The following is a 26910-nucleotide window of genomic DNA, read 5'->3' on the forward strand; positions in this document are numbered from 1 at the left end:
CAGAGGGGGCATTCTTGTCGTGTTCCCAATTATGGTGGAAAAAAAAAATTCATGATATTGTTTAGATTTTTTCATAGATGTCATTTATCAGGTTGAGGATACAAAAATTCTCAACAAAATATTTATAAATAGAATCAGCAATTATTAAAAATGGATAATACACTACAGTGAAGTGGAATTTCTCTCAGGAATACAAGTTTCATTTAACATTTAAGAATTGATCAAAATAATTTACCATATTAACAGAATAAAGGAGAAAAGTCAATTAATGGATATAAAAACTTACAGAGCAATCGATTTATAATAGCATACCAAAATATGAAGTACATAGAATTAAATTTAACAATATATGTGCAAGGTTTATACAACAAAAACTATATTAATGACAGAAATTAAAGAAGCCCTGGAGAGAAACAGAGTCTACTGATAGGATGACTCAATATTAAGATCTCAATTCTTCCCAATTTGATCTACAGATTCAACACAATTTCAATAAAAATCCCAGCTTGTTTTTTTGTAGAAGTTGACAAGCTGATTCTAAAATGCATACGGAAATATAAAGGATCCAGAATGACCAAAACAATTTTGAAAAAGACAAAGTTGGAAGACTCACAAGACCTGATTTCAAGACTCACTATAATACTATAGTAACCAAAACAGTGTGTTCTTGGTGTAAAGTAGATATAGATATCAATGGAACAGTAAGAAGTTCAGAAACAGACCACACAAATATGGTCACCTCATTTTTGGACAATAGTTCCAAAGTAATTACAGAACAATTGGAACTCTCATACATTGTTAGTGGGAATGTAAAATGGTACAACAAGTTGGAAAACAGTTTGGCATTTTCTCATAATGTTAAATGTACAACTGCCATCTGAGCAAGCAATTTCACTCCTGGATATTTACCCAAGAGAAATAAAAGCACATCTACGTTAAGACTCGTACTCAAATGTTCATAGCCACTTCATTCATATTAGCAAAACCAAACCAAAACCAAAAAAACCCCATATGTCCATCCATGGGTGAATAAACAGACTGTGATATATACATAGAGTGGAATACTACTCAGTAACAAAAAGAAAGGAACTGCTGATACACACAACAACATGGATGAATCTCAAAAATAACAAGGCAGGCAAATGAAGCTACATCAAAGGAGTATATACAGTATGATCCCATTTATATGAACCTCTAAAGAAGACAAATCTAATGTACAGTGACAAAAAAGAAATTCGTGGTTGTTTGGTTTGGTGGTGCAGAATTAAATGTACAAAAACACAAGGGAATATTTTAGGATGATGTAAATGTTACACATCTTGATTGTAGTATGGGTAACATGGGTGCATAAATTTGTCCAAACTCATCAAAACGTACACTTAAAATCTGTGCATTTTATGGTCTATAAATTACACTTCAGTAAAGGTAACAAAAAGCCCTTAGACCATACTCTCCCGGCAAAAAGAGTCACAGCAGTCTAAGAATACAGTTTACCCAATAAGAAGTCTTCTTAAAATATGGTGTAAAAGATAAAAAGAAATGAAATTATGATGGAAACAGTATGAACCATGAAGACTGCACCACATAAACCTAGAAAAAAGCCTTTGTTTAACGTAATACTTCACTTACAAAAAACTGTAAGTGCTTCACAACTGAAAACAAATATCTTCCAATTTAAAATAAAGATTTTACTTGAGTTTGCAAAGAAATAACATGGAAAGTGAAACAGAGACCCTGAGAATAATGCAATACTTATAAAACAGATTTTGTTCCATCAGACACATACGCTTAAAAGTGCAGAATGGCTTAACTAGGAGATCAAAGAGTAAATCATCAAGGCTCATTTGGAATAAATGAATAATTGCAAAGAAATACAAAAAGGTATTTAAGCAACCCAAAATTGTTTTCACATTCACTGCTTTAGCTTCTGTGAAATCTCACCTTACAAGAGAATCACTTCGTTTATCAGCTCTAACAAGGAGGACAACTTTCCATCTATGGAAGGCTCCTGGAGCACCAGTGCGTTTCAGTTCTTCACGCCATCTTTTAGGCGCAGACTGCATTTGAGGTGAATAATGGGAGTCTTTTTCAATTTTATATCCCCATTCGTAAGTTGTTTCATCAAGCCATTTGCCACTTTTGGCACTATGAATTATGTAGTCCTTAGTTAGTACCCACTTTCCTAGAAAGCAAATGAACTGTCAGTCACAAAAGAATTTTGGTTCTGATAAATGGTAAACAATAAAGACCAAATATCAAATAAAATCTGGCCTTTTTCAACACCTTTTTCTACATTGCCAATGTTATCTTTGAACTATGTTTTCCTAAATTTTTTGATAGTGAAAGGCTTACAACATCACTGAACATTGTATGTAAATTTTCCCATAATAAATAATTTTAACTGTTACTAAGTAAAATATAAACCAAAGGATTAATAAAATGAGGTATTACTTAAATTATGACTACTATTATTATTCACCATTTTGAGTGAGGTTTATATTCTTCCTTCTATACCAAAAACTTTTCCAATAATGTTTACAGCATTGTTACACTATATAAAACCAATTAACTGAGTTAGAGAATTTTCTAGGATATGTAACAACATTCTGATCTGGGCATCAATGATCTTTTTAAACAGCAGGGAAAATATATGTTTTCACTTGTGTAGGTAATAATGAATACAAATTTTTTTATGGTAAGTTATTCTAAAAAATGGTAAATTCACCCGAGTTAAATACTGCAAAAAAAAAAAGTAAAACAAGTGGACTAATGATGTGCCAAATCAATCACAGGAGAGAAAAGTATATGAAAAACATCAATAGTGACAAAGGCAGAAGACACTAAGCCCTAATTTAGGTTTGTGGAATTTAAAATCTTAGAAAAATAAAATAGAATGATTGCTTCATAGCATGGATGGCAGGGGAAACAGGAGCAAGAGAACAAAAGCAGTAACTCTTCCAATGATAGATCAAAGAAAAGAAACTTGACTGCAAATCGCTGAGGCTTCAACAAAAGCTTTTTTTTTTGGGGGGGGTGGCATTTTGTGCCAAACCTTTTTATTAAAATATTTTTTCTTAGATGAAGCACTTACTAGGTGAAGTAAATATTTCTGCCTCTTTAATACATTTTTCAAGTGTTACAAAGTTCTATTCAGAAAATCAAAGCAAAAATATTATATCAAACAAATATCTTCAGGGACTTCCCTGGGGGCGCAGTGGATAAGACTCCGCACTCCCAATGCAGGGCGCCCAGGTTCGATCCCTGGTCAGGGAACTAGATCCCACATGTGTGCTGCAACTAAGAGTTCACATGCCACAACTAAGGAGCCCTGGAGCTGCAACTAAAGGAGACTTGGAGCCGCAACTAAGACTGGGTGCAACCAAATAAATATTTTCAGAAAAATATAAGAACCACATTTACGTTTGATATAATAAACACACTATCTTCCCAGAGATTAAGGTACTTTTTCTTCACCATGAAGATTTTTTTTTCAAAGGTGAGAGGAAGGTAATTAACTTACCTGCTGCACAAGCTGCTAAAAACTTCTCACTCTTACACAGGCGTTCAGCTATTAGATGTGTACAATTTTTGTATTTCTGGAAGGAAAAATCCACATGAAAAAATGTTACTTCGGAAGATTTCCTTTTTAAGGTATTTTTTCTATTCTTGCAATATCAAGGGTGCATTTTATCATTCTTAGGCCAACATTTTAATTGTAGTTATTCTTCAACTATATCTTGAACTTTTTAAGTTACTGTACTCACCTCACTCTTGATAAAAGTGCAATCTAGCTTTAAAAGCAATTTGCCTAGAGCTTCTTTTTCTTCCATCTTAAATCCTGTCATCTGGATAATATGCTTTGGGGCACCATCTTCCATCTAACATATACACATAAAGAAGACAACATATGTTAAAGATAGTATTCACAGGGTTGACATTATTTTTTCTTAACTATGAATACTAAAAATAAAAACTAAAACTACTTAACATATAAGGCTTAATTGTAAATACCAATGTTCAAACTGCCTATGTGCAATAGAAATTAGTTTTAAAAGCGATCTTCTCAAAATGTGGCTGTATATAAAGTGAGATTTGTTTTCTGGTCTGAACAATGAAAGCTTGCATTACTACATTACTTGCCACTAAAACACAATGATGAATGTAACTCTTCAGAAAAAGACCGATACTTATAAAATTTTAGCATAATATTAGCTTCATTTTAAAAGTATTGTTTTTGCTAAGAGCGTTGGAAACAAGGACACTTGTGGACAATGACACCCTCAGATCTCATACTAACTTTTAAAAGTGTCTGTGGACAGATATTGAAGAATATTTATAAATCAATGGAGAACTTGATAAACTTATGGTACCATAGCACTTACAACAAATAATTTAGTATAGTAGGTATATACTAAGTTATTCCCAATCTACATTTCTTAACTGTGCTATATATATGTTAATTTCATCACCTACAAAGTAGACTGAAAAAATCACGTGGGTTTCAAATATATTTTGATAGGGACATTAGCTTATATTTCAATGGAGTTCACAAAGCACTTTGTATTTGAGGTGGTACATTTATTGGCCAACAAAAGGAAAATTCTCAGCCTTTCTAATCAGAATACAGCTTTTTTTGTTTTTGTTTACATGAGGTTAGAACTTCAGAACTAGATCATCTTGGAGAAAATCTAGTTTCTCATTAAAGATGAGGAAAGCAGTGAGGAGAGAAATCAGGGTAATTTTTTCATTTCTCTAACAACTGTCACCATTAGCTCTGGATTAGTATTCACTTAATGCCACAGGCTGAGCAACAGCAGTTGGCTTCTTTCAAAACAATTAAAAGTAAACTTCAAAAATTATAACAAAAACTATTACCAGGACTTGTAATAGACAACTGGTGAAATTAAAAATGTTCTTTATAGGAACTCTATTTTCAAAGACTGCATATACATGTTATATGTATATTTATATTAAATATCTATAAACTATATACACATATGTAGTTATTTAAAGGTTGAGATTCATTTTAGAGTAGAAGTTGACAGAAAGTCTCACTATAAACAATTTAAAGCATTACTCAGGGTTAAGAGTGAAACTTCTGCTAGGGTAATAGCACTCCTGGTTTCTCTCTCTAACCTGCATCACTCCTTGCTTTAGGAGGAGAAGCTACTTGAAAGAACTAACTGAATATGCTTTGCCAGACACATCTGTATATTTGCAAAGATGGTTCATATTAATGCACGTGGACATGGCAATAAGGAGCTGCCAGTAATAGTACTGCACTGCCTGGGTGGGTAAATCGATTCAGAAGTTATGTAATAAGAAACACACTGGAGTTGCATATCAAATCCACCTCCTCTAAACCAATTTTTATTCAGTAAAAAGGGTGATCTTTTGACCTCAACCTATCTGACTTTCATATTTCTCTGTTGGCTCCAAAGGAGGGAAAGGGATCTTACGTATTAACCCCTAAAAAACCCAAAATTCAAGATACAGAACATAAAGAAAGTGTCTTTAGGGATAGGGATCTTTGGGATTTCCCTGGTGGCACAGTGGTTAAGAATCCACCTGCCAACGCAGGGGACTCGGGTTCGATCCCTGGTCCAGGAAGATCCCACATGCTGCAGAGCAACTAAGCCCGTGCACCACAACTACTGAGTCTGCGCGCTTAGAGCCCGTGCTCCGCCAACGAGAAGCCACCGCAATGAAGAGTAGCCCCTGCTCACCGCAACTAGAGAAAGCCTGCGCGCAGCAACGAAAACCCAACGCAGCAAAAATAAAATTAAAAAAAAAAAAAAAAAGGCTCTTTGATGAAACAATTTCTATAAGTTTGGCCAGTACAAAATTATAAGGTGTACACAGTACAGCTTGGTGTCTTATGAAATAATCAAACATGTAAAATACTATCATCAGTAATTAAAATGTAAGTAGCTTCTTGCATAAGGAACTCTACTGTATTAATCATCCAAATTTTTTTTTTTTTTTTTTTTTTCTTTACGCGGGCCTCTCACTGTTGTGGCCTCTCCCGTTGCAGAGCACAGGCTCTGGACACGCAGGCTCAGCGGCCATGGCTCACGGGCCCAGCCGCTCCGCGGCATGTGGGATCTTCCCGGACCGGGGCACGAACCCGTGTCCCCTGCATCGGCAGGCGGACTCTCAACCACTGCGCCACCAGGGAAGCCCCTCATCCAAATTTTTAAACCACTTACATGGGTTAAATAACATAGCTCGAGTGATAATATCCATTAATATAAAATAGTAATATATAAAAAATTTACAAAAATGTCCTGTTACTCGAAATAATAACGAATTAGTCTGATGCAGAACACATATTAACACACATACAATAAAGCCACATGGGAGTTATAAGGCATATAACCAAAACTAGGCAGAAACACTGCTATCACTAATTCTAGGGAATGACAAAGACCTTAAGCAAATTTCCTTTAGAAAGTAACAGGTCCTTTCAGAAACACTAGACTAGTGAAATTCAACATATCTGTGAATACCACCTTGATATTCTAATGGAAAAGGCAATCTAATTGTTTTTATAGTTCTTGAAAGCCATTTTTAGCAGAGGAATACAAGTGTTTTAACTGTATATATTTTGCCTACTATTATACTTGTATTTTATTTATGTATTTAAGAGTTTGAAAAACAATTTAGTAGGTATTTCAAGAAATGCTGCCAAAGAAGGGAAGTCTAGAGTAGCCTTAAAAACCTAAAATCTTGCCCATCTGGCTATTTTAAAATGCTGACATACAGAAACTACTGGTAAGTAATAAGAATATACAGAAAGGAACGAAAAAAATCACTGTAATGCTACCACTCAAAAAGTCTTATTTAAAAATTGTCTTAAATTTTATTTTTCTACTTCCTGAGAACTAAATATGTTATACAGAACTATAAGGAAAAAAAAATCTACTACATTATGTTCCTCATTTAGATCAAGTTAGTAACAGCTATTTCACAATCTGAATGTTTATTATTAACAAGGTGCCATTTTAACATATTTTGGTTTGATGCATAAATTACTAAATAACTTGGACTTATTTGAGTCGTGTATAAATGCAAAGTTTTCATCTTAAATCATACTGTCTTTATGATGGAGTAATTATAGCCACTTTACATATTTAACAGCATTTTTTGTGAAAGCAAGAGTCCTCAGTAAAATGAAAACAGGACCAGTGGTGCTTAATGGTAGAAATCAGGAAAGCCTTTTTAACAGCAACTTCTTTCCTTTGAAAAACAAGTAAAATGAAACTGATATTAAACAAGCAAAGAGGAAAGGCCAGTAAGAAACAGGTGAAAAAGCTGGTCTTCCTGATTCAAACAGCAGGAAAATATGAGTGTTAAAAAAACTTAGAATACATAACATTAACAAGTTTATCAGAAAAACTGGGCTATTAGCTAAACTTCCACAGAATCGTGAATCCCAGTGATGGCACACAATAACTAGCACAGCTTTTTTAAAGAACAAATTCCATTAATCTAATCTAATACAGTCCTATAATAAAATGATCTACTTGAAGTAACAGAATTTACAATACATTTATCAGTGCCTTTTAATACCACATCATATGACAAACTAATAACCACAGATCTAATTCATAGTTACATGGGAAAATAGTTCTATGTCTATATACCAGAATAGACATAGACATACATAGATAAGGATAGATTTATACTTATAAAATTAGTGGTTTAATGGCTCTTCCTATGACCCTGCAGGAGTAAGAAAACAATAAACAATAGCCTGATATACCAGTGAACCCAAAGAAAGTACTATACAACATTGGTGCAATACCTATCAATGACTCAGACAACTCAAAGTCAAGTTTTGTGCTGGTAATAGGTTCTGGGATATGGAAGATGAAAAGCTAACTGCTAGAAGTTTTGCAGCTCAAGAAATAAAGTAAATAAACTGCAATATAATTGTATGAGTAGTATTTCTAGAAATTAGATGTTTTTCTAGAAAATATAGGTGATCCTTGAAGTATTCACACAGAAGATACTATCCTAACACAATTGGAAAAGAAACAAAAAAAGCATTTATTTTTAACAGACATTTTATCTTTACTGTCAAAAAGTTAAAAAATACACGAGATTCTTAGTTACAAGGAAATGCTCTCATAATAATTTTTAAAAATTTTGTAGTAAATTAAAAAACAATCTACTTACCTTGACTCATATAATACACACAACTAAGGAGATAATGATTGTGAACAGAGCTGGCATTTATGTAGAACAAGCAACTGTCTCTGTGGTGTGGACTTTCCCAAAATATCTCCCACATGGGCCTATCCCTGATGCCTGAGATTCTTCTGCAGTTGGTGCCAGTTAGAAATGCAAATAAACCTATAGCAGTCATCATCATAATTAAGAACATTTTATTATATACTAGCTTTTAGATCTATGAATTCTTTATAATATGATATGTAGCTAGAACACTTTTCAGGAATGTAACACATAGCTAAAATATGTTAAGAGAACTCAGAGAAACAGAGGCAGTAATAGAGATATGAATAGAAAGGTCTGGTATGGAAAAGAGGATGAAAGAGCAGGGTGTAACAGTTGGGTGAAAGGGAAAAGTGCTGCAAAAGAGGTGCGAGATGCTTATAGAGGTCTGGGACAGAAAAATAAGGATAAACCTTTCCTATTTCGCATTATAATTTCTTTTATGATCAGCCACAGGTTATTATAGAACTTTGAGAATATAATGCATCTTATAAATTGTATGCTGCTAAGATAAATAAGGGATTTATTTTAAAAAGTTTTACTTATATATTTGCATTTAAGAACTAAAAACTTCCCCCAAAATAACTTTTACCAATTTGTGCTTTAATTTTAATTAACACAGGATATAAAATTTGAAAAATACTACAAAGTATATAGAAAGATTAAAATTGCTAATTCCTTTACTCGGTAATACCATCGTTAACATTTGGGAATGGGGGAGGGGTTTGTCTTGAAGGTTTTATGTTTGTACGTGAAAAAATATTAAAAAACAAAATTTAGATTATATAGTTCTGTATCTTAATTTTTATGTAAAATCACATCATGGTCTTTTTCCACACTACTGAGTATCTCATGGTTTTTAAGGCAACAGGTTGAAAACTAGTGGTTTCTTAATGTTTGTTATTCTAGTGAACTATTCTGATTTTAAACCTACTTCTACTTTGATTTTAAACCTACTAAGGAAAATCATTAAAACTTCCCGCTTCTGGAAAGGACATACCAATCCTTAAATTCAATCAATATTGCTGCTTTGAATTTAAGAGTTTAAAAGATTTTGATGATTTCTCTTATCTAAAGCATTGAATTGGGAAGTAAATAATGTTAAATGTGTTGGCTCTCTGTTTAACCAATACTACAAAAGGAACACACAAATCACACTACTCATACCGTGTGAGTAAAATCCTGTTTGGCTCTTAATGCTATAACATCAAGTGGAGTTTAGGAATTCTGCATCCTCTTGGCCTAGGAGCCAAATTAGGCCTTTGGCTTAATATAATTCAGCTGGGCTTTGGAAAGTTTTTTTTTTTTAAAGACATAGTATCTGTTTCCTGTCCCATCCTTCAAAGATCAGAGATGTGTATGCATGTGTTTTTGTGCGTATATATATACAAATTATTTGACTAAGGTCACCAATGGTGAGACTTCAGGGATTTCTTACTTCGATGGCATTATTTCGGAAAGCAGCAGTCATAATTAGTCTCTTTGATGACTGACTTAGCAGTGGAAGGAGGAAGTGGAGAAGTAGCACCAAAATGAGTATGGTGGGGAAGAAATGAAAGGCTAAGAGGACTTAGGGAGAGGTCCAATCTATCTGGTACTGTACAAGGCACAGGCTGCACTGGAGATGCTAGTTTTAGGGATAAAGGGGCCTTAAGAGAAGCAAGATGAATGAGAGAGATGTTTAGAGATAAAAAAAAAAAAAAAAGGAAGGACAGAACATCTTGGTTAGCCATGGGGGATGAAAGTCAAACCTGCTTTAGTATCCTAGGAACTTTGTACTACTTAGTAGTAGCATAAGGTCTGAGATTGACCAAGCAGGATTTTGTGGCCTATATACTGCCTATATGCTCATTTCCTTCTTTAAAATGTAAGTGCTATTTGCTGTTCTTATCCAGATGAGAACAATGGGGAATCTGAGAGATTAAGAAACTAGCTCAAGGGTACAAAGTTAGTAAATGGTGAAACCAAGATTCAAAATCTAAGTCTGTTTCTGCAGAAACTGTATGTCCTTTCTACAATACACTTTGACTTCAATTTCAGAATTTAGTTGAATACTTTTAACCAAATTTTAATTTTACAAAGCAATCTACTTTCAAATAATAAGAGAAACATACATCATATGAAAAGGAATCTACTGTGAGGGTGGGGTGACATTTAGATAGCAATATTACTGAAAATATTTAAGCATAATTACAAATTAATTTCAGAAAAATAACACTGTCTAAAATTTCAAAGCATTTCTAGGAACAATCTAAAGAGGGCTGTTTTTTCTTTTGAAAAAGTTTATTATTTTCCTCTCAAAGTGGATTTGGTATTAATGACTCAGACTAATTCATATGGGCTTTTCTTCTTCTCCATCAATAATAACAAAAGTTTTTTATTTCAAAGTAAGTCTGATATCAAGAAAGTAAGAACTATGTGAATTTAAAAGTTTCAGGGATATTTTACTTTTAAGCAGTAAGATGTCTTTAGAAAGTAAGAAATAGAATATTACTTTTAATTGACTCTCCTTAAATATGCTAATAGGAAATAGGTGGAATAAAATGTACTATGTACTATTTTAGTTATTTTTGAGAAAGAGGGTGCTTCACTTTGTTTTTTCAGAGCCTATATAGAATTATTGATTTTATTTTTTAAATGTTTTGCTTAAACAGTGAAAAGATTATCTTAGAGGGAAATACTGTCTAGATAATAAAGTTATACTATTGGTTTTCTTAAAAACAGTGTTTTTGGACATTAGTGTAAATTGTGGATACCTATTATGAAATCTTAAGCATTTTGAATTTTATGAAAAAACCCACCTTTGACCACTTTTTCAAAGACTGTTTAACATGATTTATGCTTTCTGCTTTAGGGAAGAAAATATTAAATCATATAATCGAACATAAGTCAATAAGGCAAAAGAAAATCTGTATTTAGAAAACATCTAATAGGAGCACATTTGCATTACTGAAGCCTAATTGTCTTCACAATAAAAATTTATACATTCAAGTATTTAAACATCCTAGTACATTTAACTCAACACTGAGTTAACTTAGACATAAGCAAATTAACTCCCTTATAAAAATCCACCTAAACACCAGTACTGGTTAGTCAAACTTGCCTAAAATGGGAACATCTTGTACATCAATAGGTACTTCTGAGAAATGAGGCATAAGGTAATAACACAAACCCAAAAGTTTATACAAGGCGCAGAGTCTGTCACACGTACACTGGAAATTCGGTTTAAATGTTCATTCCTAATGCCTCGACGGAAATTTTTTTTTTGGTATAGGATATTCATCAGTCAAAAATAGCTTGACACTTCCAAAATCAAGCTCCGTCCAAGTTCTGGGTCAAATCCTGATATAGAGTACTCAAAGCAGATCACGTTTTTGTCAATATTTAATCAGAGGTTTTGGGAGCGGAAGAAATCTCAGGATAACCACTTTGTCTTATTCCCTGCCTTCCAACAGCTGAAATCATAATCCCCAGGAACACAGCACCCCTCCCCACTCCCGCTCCCTTTAGGGAAACGTGTGTGTGTGTGTGTGTGCGCGCGCGCGTGCGTTTCAAGGCCTACAGTAGCTGCAGAGATGTTCATTACCATTTGGATATGTTTAGAATTCTACTAGGGAGAAATGAATGATAGCATTTTCCTCTTCAGGAAGGTGGGCCTGGGGGATTCCCACCACCTGCACTGACGCTGTTATGGAAAGCAGCCAAGAATCTGGGACTCAGGGAGAGGCGTCCCAGTCGGTTCTATGGAAACGAGAGACGCGAGTGGCCTAGCGCCTCCCTGGCAGGAGACCGAGCTGCGGAGCTGCGCAAACAGGAGGCGAGGGAAGCGGCTCAGCCCTGCACTGCAGAGGCGCTCGGGGCCGTCCCCGCTGCGGCACGGGCAGAGCGCGGCGGGGTCTGCGGCTGCAGCCCATCGACGCGCGCGCCGAGCGCGGCGGGTCGGGCGAGTGCGAACCAACGACGGCTGCGGAAAGCGTCAGAGGTAGGCACCGCCACCGCTCTACCCGGCCCCTTCCCAGCCTCATAGCCGGGAGCTGCAGAAACTTCGGGGGCACGGAGGACACAGTCAGGGTACACTGTGTCTTCCGAGCTGAGGCCCTTTACCTTCCTGGTTGGAGTTTCTGGGCTGCTTCCTTCGCGCGGCGCCGGTGACAGGCAAGAAGACTGCCGCAGCACTTGCTGCTTCACTAATCCGGGCTCTGGGAAATAATTTCCCGCCGCGCGCTCCGCGGCCCCGGAAGCTATTGTGCCATTTCCGGGTGGTTGTCAGTGACGCTTTCTAGCCGTCGTCAGGGTCGTCTGAGCGGGTTCAGGGCTTCCTTATGGCTGGCGCGCTAGGCTCCTGCTAGTTCTGCGCCGAAGGTGGGAGACTGGTGAGTGATTTTTCTGGGTTGCCTGGTTTTCCGTCCGCCCGAGGCTCCGTGTAGCATCTTATCCGGACCGAGTAATTAGCGGGAAAGGGTTGAACCAGGAGTCCCCATCCAGCCCCGTGGCGCTTGACCCTGTGTGCTGCGGGACAAGGCCTTGAGATTCCAACTTACGGTCTTATCCACTCGCAATATCTATCTCCAACTTGGAGCTCTACCTCGGGTCCCCAAGTGCCCCTGCGCAAGGCCAAAGACACCTCTACCGCGACTCGGTTTAGTACCGTCTCTCTACCAATGATCAAGGAGTGTCCACACTCTCCCATTGGCAGGGTTTAGTCACCCTCGATTTTCGAGAGCTCCTTTACCATCCTTTTCCTGAGCACTGTTTCCATTATCCTGGGGTGCAATGCCTGGGAGACAGGCAGTCGGCTGAAGTGCGCACCTTTTATATTTTGGAAGTGGGATGAGGAGGTCGTTCCTGATTTAGAACTCAACGATACCGCCGCCGTTTGAATTGGGTGAGAATGGTCTTTGTTTTCCTGGCTGCTATGAGCTAATGAGATAGGAGAGCAAGCTTAAAATTTCACGCATGGGTTTTAGATACACATGTTACCTTTTGGAAAGGAGTGGTCAGGAATAGATGTACTTTCAGAAAGGAGTGCCTCTGCACTGTTCCAGGCTTCCTCGATAATGAAAGATTCAGGAGAATTTTAGATGGAGGTCTGAGTTAGAATAGCTTTAAAGCGAAATTGCTTACGATGAAGAGGTAATGTGAGGGAAGGTGCTCATTCCGTTGAAGATTTAAAAAATGTGATGTAGAGAACCTCTTTTTGGTGAATTCTCTTTCTTGAGTAATGCAGTTTTTCAGGTAAGTTTTCACTCACCACCTTATATTTAAATAATCACCTGTTCCATAAGAGACAGCAACTTGATTTTTTTTTTTCCCTTCAAAACAGCCAGTTCCACAAAGAGTTCTAGGGATAACTCTACCATAAAGAAAAATGCAGTATTCAATTCAAGGACCTTAATGCATCAAGCAAATGCCTTGTTACCTTTTGAGAGTAACAAACACACTAATCTCCTTGTTGATTAACAATTCAAACTTTTATAATCTCATTTGGTCCCAATTTTGCCATTCTTATTAAATCTTGTAGTTTTTCCTTATTTCCCCAGTTGCAAGGATTATAAATATTGATAATTTAAGAGAGGTTATATGTTTCTATATAGCAACTAGTTTTTAGATAAGCAGTGTTGTTTTGTTTTGTTTTTAAATCAATGCTCTTGACTCGTGATCTTTTTAAATTAATATAGCCAACCACTAATACTAACCACAAATAGCTACTGTCTGCCAGCTATTATCTTATTTAAACTTACTATAGTTCTACAAGAAAAATCATATTAGCCCTATTTTGCAAACATTTTATACCGAGACTCAGATGTTCTTACAAATTACACAATTAAATGGTAGTTGAGATTTGAACCCAGTCTACCTGACTCCAAACTTGGGCTCTTTTTACTGTGCTCTATACTTCCTTTCATAAATAACAAAATCATTCTTTTCACTCTCAGGTAAAATTGGTTAGTATATCACATTCCAAAGTCAAATGGATAGCAAAACTTGAATATAAAGAGATTTAAGGAATTTGTTAAGGAATTAATTCCTTTATGTGTTAAGGATTAAGGAATGTGTTAGGGATTTAAGGAATCACCATAAGGTAATTTTGACATATGAATAATCCAAATTCTTTTCTGTATTGATCCTTAGCTAGTTTTATCATCCTAACTCAAACAGATACAAGCAATCTAGAGACCATCAGTATATTAGTGACTCCAAAACCCAAGTATCAGCTATCGCTTTAGGCAGCTATCGCTTTAGGCAGTATGTAAAAAGAGAGAAAATGAGTGAATGAGCACAGATTCATAAAATTGAACTTTGTGATGCCCTGTAAGGAATTACTATGTACTGGCTGTTAGCAAAACTGTTCTATTCCAGTCTTGTAACCCTCAGACAGATGGTGATTAACATATTTCAGGAGAATATGCTTAACTAAACCTACCCCTTGCAATATTCTATTTTATGTAAAGAAATAGAAATAGCTTAATTATCAAGGAATTTACTAAAATCTAGTTGAAATGACCAGTACTAGAAATGACATAGAACTTAATTCTAAAGAATATCTTGTTTTACAAAAAGGCACAAGTATATATGTATAGCTCATTTCAAATACCAATATCCATTACATTGTATTGACTTCTGTGAAAGATATTTGGTTTGCATGTCCCACAGGTAGATCTCAGTGATATTTTTGTTTTCAATCAAACTTCAGTGCTTATCAAGGTTGAAATTAGATCTGTTTTGTTGATCTCATACTCAGCATCTAGCACTGCGCCTGACATGTGGTAGGGGCTCAATAGATATTTATTGAATGAACAATTCCTTCTAAAAGTGTTATTTATCCACAGAGAAATATTTGTACATGTGTTTTTTTTAAAGGGACTTACCACATAAATGCACACTTCTTTATCTTTACTCACTTTGACCCTGAAATGTATTGTCCACTCCACAACTCATCCATAAAAGGCAATGTGGTGTCCTGCAAAGAAGAGCAGGCAGTGAGACAGGAGATAAGAGAATACCTAATATTTGTTATTGCTTACTCTCTGCTGTGCAGTGTTACGTTTAATCCTCACAGCACTATGGGGTAAGTATCATCCTTCTTTTAGGGATGAGAAGACAAAAGATAAGCTTTGTAAAGTTTCCGGGGCTACACACAGTCACTAAGTACCAGAGCTGTGATTTGAACCAAGGCTGACTCCAAAGGCCACAGTGTTAACCACTTTCCTATACTGCCTCCAACTGGATTTTAATCCTTCTCATCTACTGACTGGGTATATACACAGGGAAATTTATTTCTTTGAGGATCATATTTCTTATCTGTAACATAAGGGTTGGATTAAATGATCTATAAAGTCCCTTCTGGCTCAAAAATCCTCTGACTTTAGTTGGGTCCCAAGCATTATCTGAATGAAGCAGTTCTAATGTGCTAGAAAATCTTTATGAGTGGAGCTTTACATGTATTTATTGGTGTCTTCCACATTGGTAGATGTACAATCATGTTTTTGTAATGCAAAGAATAAGACCAGAGTTAAAAAATCTTAGCCATGTTTTTGCCAGTTTTTGACCCTGATAAGTCTCTGATTCTTTGTGAGCTTATGTTTTCATATGTAAAATGGATACAGAAGAGTGCTGTGAGGGTTAAGTGAGATAGCTTCAAACACCCTGACACATAGTTGGCATTAAATAAATATTGACTCTTCCCCCCCATCTCCCATCTTTTGAGGATAAAAGAAGATTGGTGAATGTAAAAATATTTTATAGGTTAGCCAAAGATAAAGAATCTTCACTTATAATCTACTAAGAAAGATCAAGTTATATACACAAATAGTTATTGTATGACCGACAGTTGACGTAGAATCATTTAACAACAAAACGGTGGGAACACAGAGAAAAGAAATTTTGCTTCCAATAGGACAGATGAAGCAAGATTTTATGAAGAAGGTAATGCTAAGTTTGGGCCTTGAAGGATGGTGAGGATTTTGGTAGGGGGGGAAGAGGGAAGAATGTTCCACTGGAGGATGCAAAGGTATCCGAAAAGATTAGTGAATACATATTAGATATGTGGGATAGGTGAAGGCTAATGATAAAAGGTAAAAACGCTGAGTTCAGGGCAAGCTATGGGTAACTGGTCATCTTAAAGATGTTAGGCCTTGGGGCTTCCCTGGTGGCGCAGTGGTTGAGATTCCGCCTGCTGATGCAGGGGACACGGGTTCGTGCCCCGGTCCGGGAAAATCCCACATGCGGCGGAGCGGCTGGGCCCGTGAGCCATGGTCGCTGAGCCTGCGCGTCCGGAGCCTGTGCTCCGCAACGGGAGAAGCCACAACAGTGAGAGGCCCGCGTACCGCAAAGGAAAAAAAAAAGAAAAAAGACGTTAGGCCTTCCACAAGGAGCCATGATTTTTCTGTATAACTAGGATCGGGTGGAGGATGGGGTAGGCATTTGATTACTTTGTTATGGAATACCCATTTATTACAAAAAGAAGAAAAATGCACCTAATCCCACTCCAGACCCAGCCAAGCACCTACTCACTGAACCCCAACCCCGGGGAAGTCCCCTCCTGGCTTGGGAGTACCCCTCTCCATCCTAGTGAACAGTGAGCTGTGACTCGCTCCTCAGGCTGGGCCAGAGGTAGGAGGGGGCTCTGAGGGGTCACGGGGCCCAGTTTCTGGGCCTCCACCTTAAGAGGACTCACATGGGCACGGGTCCACAGGCACACGGTCCTGTCTACAAGCTCACTGCTCCAACGGGGTGGCTACTGGGAACTGGCCCCCCGCTGTGATGGCAGTGGGCTTCTGGGAGTAGGGTGCGGGTGCTGTCTAGGGCTATGAGGTTTTCCCACCCCTCCTTCCTGTATCCTCCCTGGCTCCTGCCCCTTCCTGATGTCTGTGACGCTGGGCAACCACCTACCCATCTTTGAGCCTCAGTTTCCCCATCTGAAGTGACAGGGTAGATTGGGGGTAGGGGACCTGTGGCTTTCCTCTCCCAGGAGTGGTGCCAGGACCACCCCCTACCCCAGTCCCACCCATGGTGTGGTCATATCTGGATCTGCCTAGATTTCCTGACCTGCCTGTGCCTGGGTCCCCTGAGATCACTCCCTTCTGCTCCATGTCCTCTCACAATGCCTTCTCTACAGAAAAACAAAGCAAACAAGCAAACCAACCATCTCCCTTCCAGGGCTTGGATACTGCTGAGTTGCTGCTCGGCTGCTCAACATCCAGCTCCGCCCAGTACGGCTAGGCTGCGTCATTTTAAAGGCTGGTAAAACACCAGGGTTTGGTCATTAGAAGTGATGAGTCTGTAGACTGCTGACTCACCTCATCAGGTGACTCTGGTGAAGGGAAATTTTTGAAATGTGAACTCAAAGGCTGCAGTTGAGTCAGGAAGCAAAAGCAAAAATCAGCATAATTACATTAAATTATATTAAAAAGTCTCAGAAAGTGGGCAGAGGATACTGGCTTCCAGCCTCAATTGCTGATTTGTTGTTGGAGGCAGGTTTTTGAAACAGTGCTCCAGCTATTTCCCTGTAAATTTTGGTTAAAATACAAATAGGCGGCAGCTCAAGAAATACCCTAAATTGCTAGTATTTTATCTATAACATATCGTATACACACACACACACACCCATAAAGAGAGAGAGAATGAACATATATAGCTGTTTAAATCACTTGGGGGATTCTTTGCTGAATAAAGTTCTCAGGACAAATTATCTAATACTAAAAAGTAAAAAGGGATACAATTGTCATTTGATTAATTAGGCAAATCAATATAATGTTAAACAGCTGAATTCAGAGACGACCTGAGTGAGCTCAAACTCATGAACTTATATAATATGATGTTGAGAAAGTTACTTAAATTATTCAAGCCCCAATTTCATCTGTAAAATGATAATATTAACTTCATGGATCTATTAGGATTAAATGTGATAATGTCTGAAAGCACACAGAGGCATCAGAAAAATTTTATTAGGGATCTATCTAGTTTTTGTTGTTATTTAATAACATTTAATTGTTTTAAAATAAGGTCTGCAGCTCCAACCATGAAATTAAACAGACTTGAGTTCAAATCTCATCTCTGTCAGTAGTTGCATCATGCTGAGAAAATTGCTTTTCTACTCTGTTTCCTTATTTATAAAGTGGGAATACTAATAATGTCTTCACAGGGCTTTTGTGAAGACTAAATGAAATAATGATGCCTAGAGTCTAATACGGTGACTAGACATGTACTTTGTTTGCTCAAACTCCCAGAGAAGCACATACAAAGAAGGGAATAGATGTGCAAGAGATTTATTGGTGATACTCCCTGTGAAGGATAAAGGAGAGGGAGCTAGAGTAGGAGGGAAGTACCTTCAGGCCTCAGTGGAGGTCTGACAACCTGTGCAGGAGAGTCGGAGGGAAGGAAGAAGAGGAGGGTGAAAAGAATCTCAGACCTCTCAAAGAAAGCTTCAACCGGGTCATGGGGAATCCGAGAGCCAAAGACATATGTTAGAGGAATCCCATTATCACCACAGTACCCAGTATATGTTGGTTATTTGCAAAAATAATTAACAGCTGTCACATACTGTAATTTACAAGTGTGTTTAAATTTCAACTCTTGAATTTTACGGCCTATCCCCACCTCCCCTAAGAAAAGTACAGTCCCTGCTGCCAAACACTGACATTAACATTTGAGGCACATGTTCTTAGACTAACTTCTTATATTTTACAATACAGCTTTGTTAGCCAGAGAACAGTTGAGGAATCAAAAGATCTGTTCCAAATTACAGTTGAAAAATGTAAACATTACCTAAGCAACTGATTTTTTGACATTAGGTGATTTAAACACAAACTGTCTAAATTTCTAAATTCAGATAGCCAATAAATGTAACAATCTTAAACAGCTGAGTAATGTTAATATCCATAGTGTGAATATTAACCTAAACTTGAATGTTCATTTCCTTTCTTACTAAAGGGAAGCAAAATATATGACCCCAAAATATGCCACTTTGGCATGTGGAGTGGCATGTGGAGCCATAGGCAATCAAGATCCAGCAGACTCAAGAGAAACTTTTACTTCTCCCTTAACTACCTAAAAATTTAAATACCGGGCCTGTACCAGGAAGGGAGCTATTACCAGAGAGAACTTTTACCTGAATGACTTATATGTATGGCAGGGCAAATGACTAAGTACCAAACTTCTGCTCTTCTTAGTGTCCTATGAATTACCCTCCTCCCCTTTGAAGCTCCAGGCCCTTATCCCATTCCTCAGCTCAGGATGGCCTATAAACCTCAACTGCCCACCTCGCCCTTGGGTCTCAGTTTTATGGAGCTCCCATATGTATGTAGTTAAATTTGTTTCTTCTGCTAATCTGCCTTATGTTAATTTAATTAATAGATCTGCCAAAAGAACCTAGAAAGGTAAAGGAAAATTTTTACTCCCCTATATTACCAAAGATATCTCTATGGTCAAACAGATCAAGGTATTATATTTTTGTCTGTCTCTACCCATCTACCCCCTCCCTCTTTTGTTGTTTTTAATGAGGAATTGTAGCCATCAATCAGTTCAGTACTCTGCAAATGGCAGGTCATGACCCATCAACTGGTGAATACTAGTCCGCACTTTTGTTTCAGTTATGTATGGCTTTAGGATTTGTGTATTAACTGTGTTTGTTACTGTGAATCAGAGGATTTAAATTTTAAAGCAAGGGATTTAGTCTAACTTCCTTATCTTACAGGAGGAAATGAGGACTAAAGAGGTGATTTAATTTGCCCAGATAACTCAGGAAACATGTGACTTGAACCAGAAGCTAGGTCTTAAGAATCGAAATTTAGGGTTCTTTGTATCATGCTTCCAGGAAAAGGCTTCTTGTTTACAGTACTTAGGGCACATAATTACTCTGTTTTCCAGTGAGTTAATATGATAGTCCTTTTCTGTCACTTTCATTATTTCTTTGCTAAGATTTATTGAGAAGAGCTTTTCCCTGACTGTGGCCATTGAGTGTCAGGAAGGATGTATAGCTGCAGTTATTTTTTAGCCGTCAGCAGCCGTACCACATCACTGGAATTTACTGTTTATTTTCTCTATGCAAAACAGCTAATTTAACAGTTTAAATCTGGAGTTTACCTAGTTTAAACTGAGCAGTGATGGGAGCTCTTTCTGAGGGGCATTTTAAAAAATATATATCATTCTTTATTTTTCTAGCAAATATTCATACTGAAGGGGAGCAGAATAGGCTGACCCAAAATCTGCCATTGTGGCATGTGGATTGTTTTGAGCTGAAGGTAATCAAGATTGAACAGACGCAAGAAAAACTTTTACCTCTTCCTTAACTACCTAAAAGTATTTAGATAGGGGGCCTATTCCAGGAAGGGAGCTACTACCAGAGATCACTTTTATCTAAATGACTTATCTGTATGGCAAGGCAAATGCTCTCCTTATCATCCTATGAATTACCCTCCTCCCCTTTGAAGCTCCAGGCCCCTATCCCATTCCTTAACTCAGGATGGCATATAAACTTCAGCTGCCCGACTTGCCCTTGGGTCTCATTTTTATAGAGTTCCTGTACAATGTACAAAGTTAAATTTGTTTTTCTGTTGTTACTCTGTCTTCAATTTAATTATCAGACCAGCCAAAGAATCTAAAGGGAAGAAGGGAAAATTTTTACACCTCTATAATATCTGCCCTCAAAAGTGCCCTATGAGCAATTTAGCTTCTCTGTGGTGAGTTCAGTCCTCTGCTATTTAGAGATTTGACTGGGAAAGAGTTCGGGAGTGGGGCTGTTCGTAAATAGAGTACTCCTTCTAGGCTCTGTTTCTCTGTTGCCTTATGTACCCTTTTATCATTGAGGCTCTCTGCGTTCATTCTTTTGATTAACTTTACCTGGTCATGATCATTCTGTGGCTTTCTCATTTATCTGACTCAGCAGTTCTGAAACGTTTGTTTTCAGTAGTGCTTTACACTCTTAAAAATCACTGATGACCTGGGTGGGACTTCCCTGGTAGTACAGTGGTTAGGACTGTGCACTCCCAATGCAGGGGACCAGGTTCAACCCCTGCTCAGGGAACTACACCCTGCATGCCACAACTAAAGAGCCCACATGCCACAACGAAGATCCCGAGTGCCACAAGTAAGACTCGGTGCAGCCAAATAAATAAATAATAAAAAGAAAAATTACTGATGACCTTGAAGAGTTTCTACATATGTAATTATATTTATTAATATTTATTATATTATAAATTAATATTGAGTATTTCAAGAAATAATTAATTCAATAATAAAGCCATTACATGTTAACATAAATAGCATTAAAAATAACTATTTTTCAAAACAAAAATTATAGTGGAAGTGTGGCAGTCTGTTCAATATCTGGCTTAATAGAATAGTACTGAATTCTCAGATCAGCTTCTGCATTCATTTCTTGTGATTTGTTGTTTTGGTTGAAGTAAGTGAACAAAATCTAACCTAATACAGACATATAGTTGGAAAAGGAAGGAGTATTTAGGGCTTCCCTGGTGGCACAGTGGTCAAAAATCTGCCTGCCAATGCAGGGGACACGGGTTCGAGCCCTGGTCTGGGAAGATCCCACATGCTGCAGAGCAACTAAGCCCATGTGCCACAATTACTGAGCCTGTGCTCTAGAGCCCACAAGCCACAACTACTGAGCCCGCCTGCCACAACTACTGAAGCCCACACGCATAGAGCCCATGCTCTGCAACAAGAGAAGCCACCGCAATGAAAAGCGCACAGACCTCAACGAAGAGTAGCCCCCTCTCACCGCAACTAGAGAAAGCCCGCGCACAGCAATGAAGACCCAACACAGCCAAAAATAAATAAATAAAAAAAAAGGAAGCAGTATTTAATGGCCTTCTGAGATAATTGTGAATATTTTTCTTTGCTCTTATACCAGAACTTAACAAGTGGTAGTTTCTTAAGTTTAACTGCAATGTGGAATCCGCAATCAATCATATCAATGAACTTTTGTATTTTTCCTTTAAAGTCCCTTGGTCTTTCACTTTTTTTTTTAACATCTTTATTGGAGTCTAATTGCTTTACAATGGTGTGTCAGTTTCTGCTTTATAACAAAGTGAATCAGTTATACATATACATATATCTCCATATATCTTCCCTCTTGCGTCTCCCTCCCTCCCACCCTCCCTATCCCACCCCTCTAGGTCGTCACAAAGCACTGAGCTGACTGATCTCCCTGTACTATGAGGCTGCTTCCCACTAGCTATCTATTTTACATTTCGTAGTGTCCATGCCACTATATATGTCCATGCTACTCTCTCACTTTGTCCCAGCTTACCCTTCCCCCTCCCTGTGTCCTCAATTCCATTCTGTAGTAGATCTGTGTCTTTATTCCCCTCTTGCCCCTAGGTTCTTCATGACCATTTTTTTTCTTTTTCTTTTTTTTTTTTAGATTCCGTATATGTGTTAGCATACGGGATTTGTTTTTATCTTTCTGACTTACTTCACTCTGTATGACAGACTCTAGGTCCATCCACCTCACTACAAATAACTCAATTTTGTTCCTTTTCATGGCTGAGTAATATTCCATTGTATATATGTGCCACATCTTCTTTATCCATTCATCTGTCGATGGATACTTAGGTTGCTTCCATGTCCTGGCTATTGTAAATAGAGCTGCAATGAACATTGTGGTACATGATTGTTTTTGAATTATGGTTTTCTCAGGGTATATGCCCAGTAGTAGGGTTGCTGGGTCGTATGGTAGTTCTATTTTTACTTTTTTAAAGGAACTTCCAAAATATTCTCCATAGTAGCTGTATCAATTTACATTCCCACCAAGAGGGCAAGAGTGTTCCCTTTTCTCCACACCCTCTACAGCATTTATTATTTGTAGATATTTTGATGATGGCCATTCTGACTGCTGTGAGATGATATCTTATTGTAGTTTTGATTTCCATTTCTCTAATGATTAATGATGTTGAGCATTCTTTCATGTGTTTGTTGGCAATCTGCATATCTTCTTTGGAGAAATGTCTGTTTAGGTCTTCTGCCCATTTTTGGATTGGGTTCTTTGTTTTTTTGATATTGAACTGCATGAGCTGCTTGTAAATTTTGGAGATTAATCCTTTGTCAGTTGCTGCATTTGCAAATATTTTCTCCCATTCTGAGGGTTGTCTTTTGGTCTTGTTTATGGTTTCCTTTGCTGTGCAAAAGATTTTAAGTTTCATTGGGCCCCGTTTATTTTTGTTTTTATTTCCATTTCTCTAGGAGGTGGGTCAAAAACGATCTTGCTGTGATTTATGTCATAGAGTGGTCTGCCTATGTTTTCCTCTAAGAGTTTGATAGTTTCTGGCCTTACATTTAGGTTTTGAATCCATTTTATGGTTATGTTTGTCTATGGTGTTAGAGAATGTCCTAATTTCATTCTTTTACATGTAGCTGTCCAGTTTTCCCAGCACCACTTATTGAAGAGGCTGTCTTTTCTCCATTGTATATTCTTGCCTCCTTTATCAAAGATAAGGTGACCATGTGTGTGTGGGTTTACCTCTATGCTTTCTATCCTGTTCCATTGATCTATATTTCTGTTTTTGTGCCAGTACATTAGTGTCTTGATTACTGTAGCTTTGTAGTATAGTCTGAAGTCAGGGAGTCTGATTCCTCCAGCTCCTTTTTTTTTCCCTCAAGACTGCTTTGGCTATTTGGGGTCTTTTGTGTTTCCATACAAATTGTGAAATTTTTTGTTCTACTTCTGGGAAAAATGCCAGTGGTAGTTTGATAGGGATTGCATTGAATCTGTAGATTGCTTTGAATCGTATAGTGATTTTCACAATGTTGATTCTTCCAATCCAAAAGCATGGTATATCTCTCCATCTATTTGTATCATCTTCAATTTCTTTCATCAGTGTCTTATAATTTTCTGCATACAGGTCTTTTGTCTCCTTAGGTAGGTTTGTTCCTAGGTATTTTATTCTTTTTGTTGCAGTGGTAAATGGGAGACTTTTCTTGATTTCACTTTCAGATTTTTCATCGTTAGTGTATAGGAATGCAAGAGATTTCTGTGCATTAATTTTGTGTCCTGCTACTTTACCAAATTCATTGATTAGCTCTAGTAGTTTTCTGGTAGCATCTTTAGGATTCTCTATGTATAGTATCATGTCATCTGCAAACAGTGATGGCTTTACTTCTTTTCTGATTTGGATTCCTTTTATTTCTTTTTCTTCTCTGATTGCTGTGGCTAAAACTTCCAAAACTATGTTGAATAATAGTGGTGAGAGTGGACAACCTTGTCTTGTTCCCGATCTTAGAGGAAATGGTTTCAGTTTTTTACCATTGACAGTGATGTTGGCTGTGGGTTTGTCATATATGGCCTTTATCATGTTTAGGTAAGATCCCTCTATGCCTACTTTCTGGAGGGTTTTAATCATAAACCAGTGTTGAATTTTCTCAGAAGATTTGTCTGCACCTATTGAGATGATCATATGGTTTTTCTCCTTCAATTTGTTAATATGGTGTATCACATTGATTGATTTGCATATATTGAAGAATCCTTGCATTCTTGGGATAAACCCCATTTGATCATGGTGTATGATCCTTTTAATGTGCTGTTGGATTCTGTTTGCTAGTGTTTTGTTGAGGAATTTTACATCTATGTTTCATAAGTGATATTGGCCTGTAGTTTTCTTTCTTTGTGACATCTTTGTCTGGTTTGATATCAGGGTGATGGTTGCCCTCGTAGAATGAGTTTGGGAGTGTTCCCCTCTCTGCTATATTTTGGAAGAGTTTTGAGAAGGATAGGTGTTAGCTCTTCTCTAAATGTTTGATAGAATTCGCCTGTGAAGCCATCTGGTCCCAGGCTTTTGTTTATTGGAAGATTTTTAATCACAGTCTCAATTTCAGTGCCTGTGATTGGTCTGTTCATATTTTCTATTTCTTCCTGGTTCATTCTTGGGAGGTTGTGCATTTCTAAGAATTTGTCCATTTCTTCCAGGTTGTCCATTTTATTGGCATGTAGTTGCTTGTAGTAATCTCTGTTGATTCTTTGTATTTCTGCAGTGTCTGTTGTTACTTCTTTTTCATTTCTAATTCTACTGATTTGATTCTTCTCCCTTTTTTTCTTTATGAGTCTGGCTAATGTTTTACCAATTTTGTTTATCTTCTCAAAGAACCAGCTTTTAGTTTTATTGATCTTTGCTATTGTTTCCTTCATTTGTTTTTCATTTATTTCTGATCTGATCTTTATGATTTCTTTCCTTCTGGTAAATTTGGGGTTTTTTTTTTTTTTTTTGTTATTCTTTCTCTAATTGGTTTAGGTGTAAGGTTAGGTTGTTTATTTGAGACATTTCTTGTTTCTGAAGGTAGGATTGTATTGCTATAAACTTCCTCTTAGGAACTGCTTTTGCTGCATCCTATAGGTTTTGGGTCATTGTGTTTTCATTGTCATTTGTTTTAGGTATTTCTTGATTTCCTCTTTGATTTCTTCAATGATCTCTTGGTTATTAAGTAGTGTATTGTTTAGCCTCCATGAGTTTGTATTTTTTACATATCGTTTCTTGTAATTGATATGTAGTCTCATAGCATTGTGATCAGAAAAGATATTTGATATGGTTTCAATTTTCTTAAATTTACCAAGGCTTGATTTGTGACAGAAGATACGATCCATCCTGGAGAATGTTCCATGAGCACTTGAGAAGAAAGTGTATTCTGTTGTTTTTGGATGGAATGTCCTATAAATATCAATTAAGTCCATCTTGTTTAATGTATCATTTAAAGCTTGTGTTTCCTTATATATTTTCATTTTGGATGATGTGTCCATTGGTGAAAGTGGGGTGTTAAAGTCCCCTACTAAGATTGTGTTACTGTTGTTTCTGTCTTTTATGGCTGTTAGTATTTGCCTTATGTATTGAGGTGTTCCTATGTTGGGTTCATAAATATTTACAATTGTTACATCTTCTTCTGGGATTGATCCCTTGAACATTATGTAGTGTCCTTCTTTGTCTCTTGTAATACTTCTTGTTTTTAAGTCTATTTTGTCTGATATGAGAATTGCTACTCCAGCTTTCTTTTGATTTCCATTTACATGGAATATCTTTTTCCATCCCGTCACTTTCAGTCTGTATGTGTCCCTAGGTCTGAAGTGGGTCTCTTGTAGACAGCATATATACGGGTCTTGTTTTTGTATCTGTTCAGCCAGTCTGTCTTATGGTTGGAGCATTTAACCCATGTACATTTAAGGTAATTATAGATATGTATGTTTCTGTTACCATTTTCTTAATTGTTTTGGGTTTATTATTGTAGGTCTTTTCCTTCTCTTGTGTTTCCTGCCTAGAGAAGTTCCTTTAGCATTTGTTGTAAAGATGATTTGGTGGTGCTGAATTCTCTTAGCTTTTGCTTGTCTGTGAAGCTTTTAATTTCTCTGTCGAATCTGAATGAGCTCCTTGCTGGGTAGTGTAATCTTGGTTGTAGGTTTTTCTCCTTCATCACTTTAAATATGTCCTGCCACTCCCTTCTGACTTGCAGTTTCTGCTGGAAGGTCAGCTGTTAACTTTATGGGGATTCCCTTATATGTTATTTGTCGTTCTTCCCTTGCTGCTGTTAATATTTTTTCTTTGTATTTAATTTTTGGTAGTTTGATTAATATGTGTCTTGTCATGTTTCTCCTTAGATTTATCCTATATGGGACTCTCTGTGCTTCCTGGACTTGATTAACTATTTCCTTTCCCATATTAAGGAAGTTTTCAACTA

General features: G+C 37.2%; 2 protein-coding genes across 2 annotated transcripts in view; one reads left to right on the forward strand and one right to left on the reverse strand.

Annotated features, from left to right (window-relative positions):
• SLF1 (SMC5-SMC6 complex localization factor 1) overlaps positions 1-12453 on the reverse strand; it is a 58171-nt gene extending 45718 nt beyond the window's left edge. The window contains exons 1-4 of the mRNA XM_032629159.1: positions 12343-12453; positions 3765-3878; positions 3521-3596; positions 1942-2182 (exon numbers count right to left, since the gene is read on the reverse strand). Coding sequence (XP_032485050.1) covers positions 1942-2182; positions 3521-3596; positions 3765-3878 — 431 coding nt within the window. The 5' untranslated portion in view covers positions 12343-12453. The remainder of the gene's footprint in view (positions 1-1941; positions 2183-3520; positions 3597-3764; positions 3879-12342) is intronic.
• Positions 12454-12499: 46 nt separating this feature from the next.
• KIAA0825 (KIAA0825 ortholog) overlaps positions 12500-26910 on the forward strand; it is a 416193-nt gene continuing 401782 nt past the window's right edge. Inside the window, exon 1 of the mRNA XM_032625775.1 lies at positions 12500-12611. The gene's annotated coding sequence lies outside the window, so the exon portion shown is untranslated. The remainder of the gene's footprint in view (positions 12612-26910) is intronic.

This window comes from Phocoena sinus, chromosome 3 (genome assembly GCF_008692025.1).
Source record: "Phocoena sinus isolate mPhoSin1 chromosome 3, mPhoSin1.pri, whole genome shotgun sequence".
In the NCBI taxonomy this organism is placed as follows: domain Eukaryota; kingdom Metazoa; phylum Chordata; class Mammalia; order Artiodactyla; family Phocoenidae; genus Phocoena; species Phocoena sinus.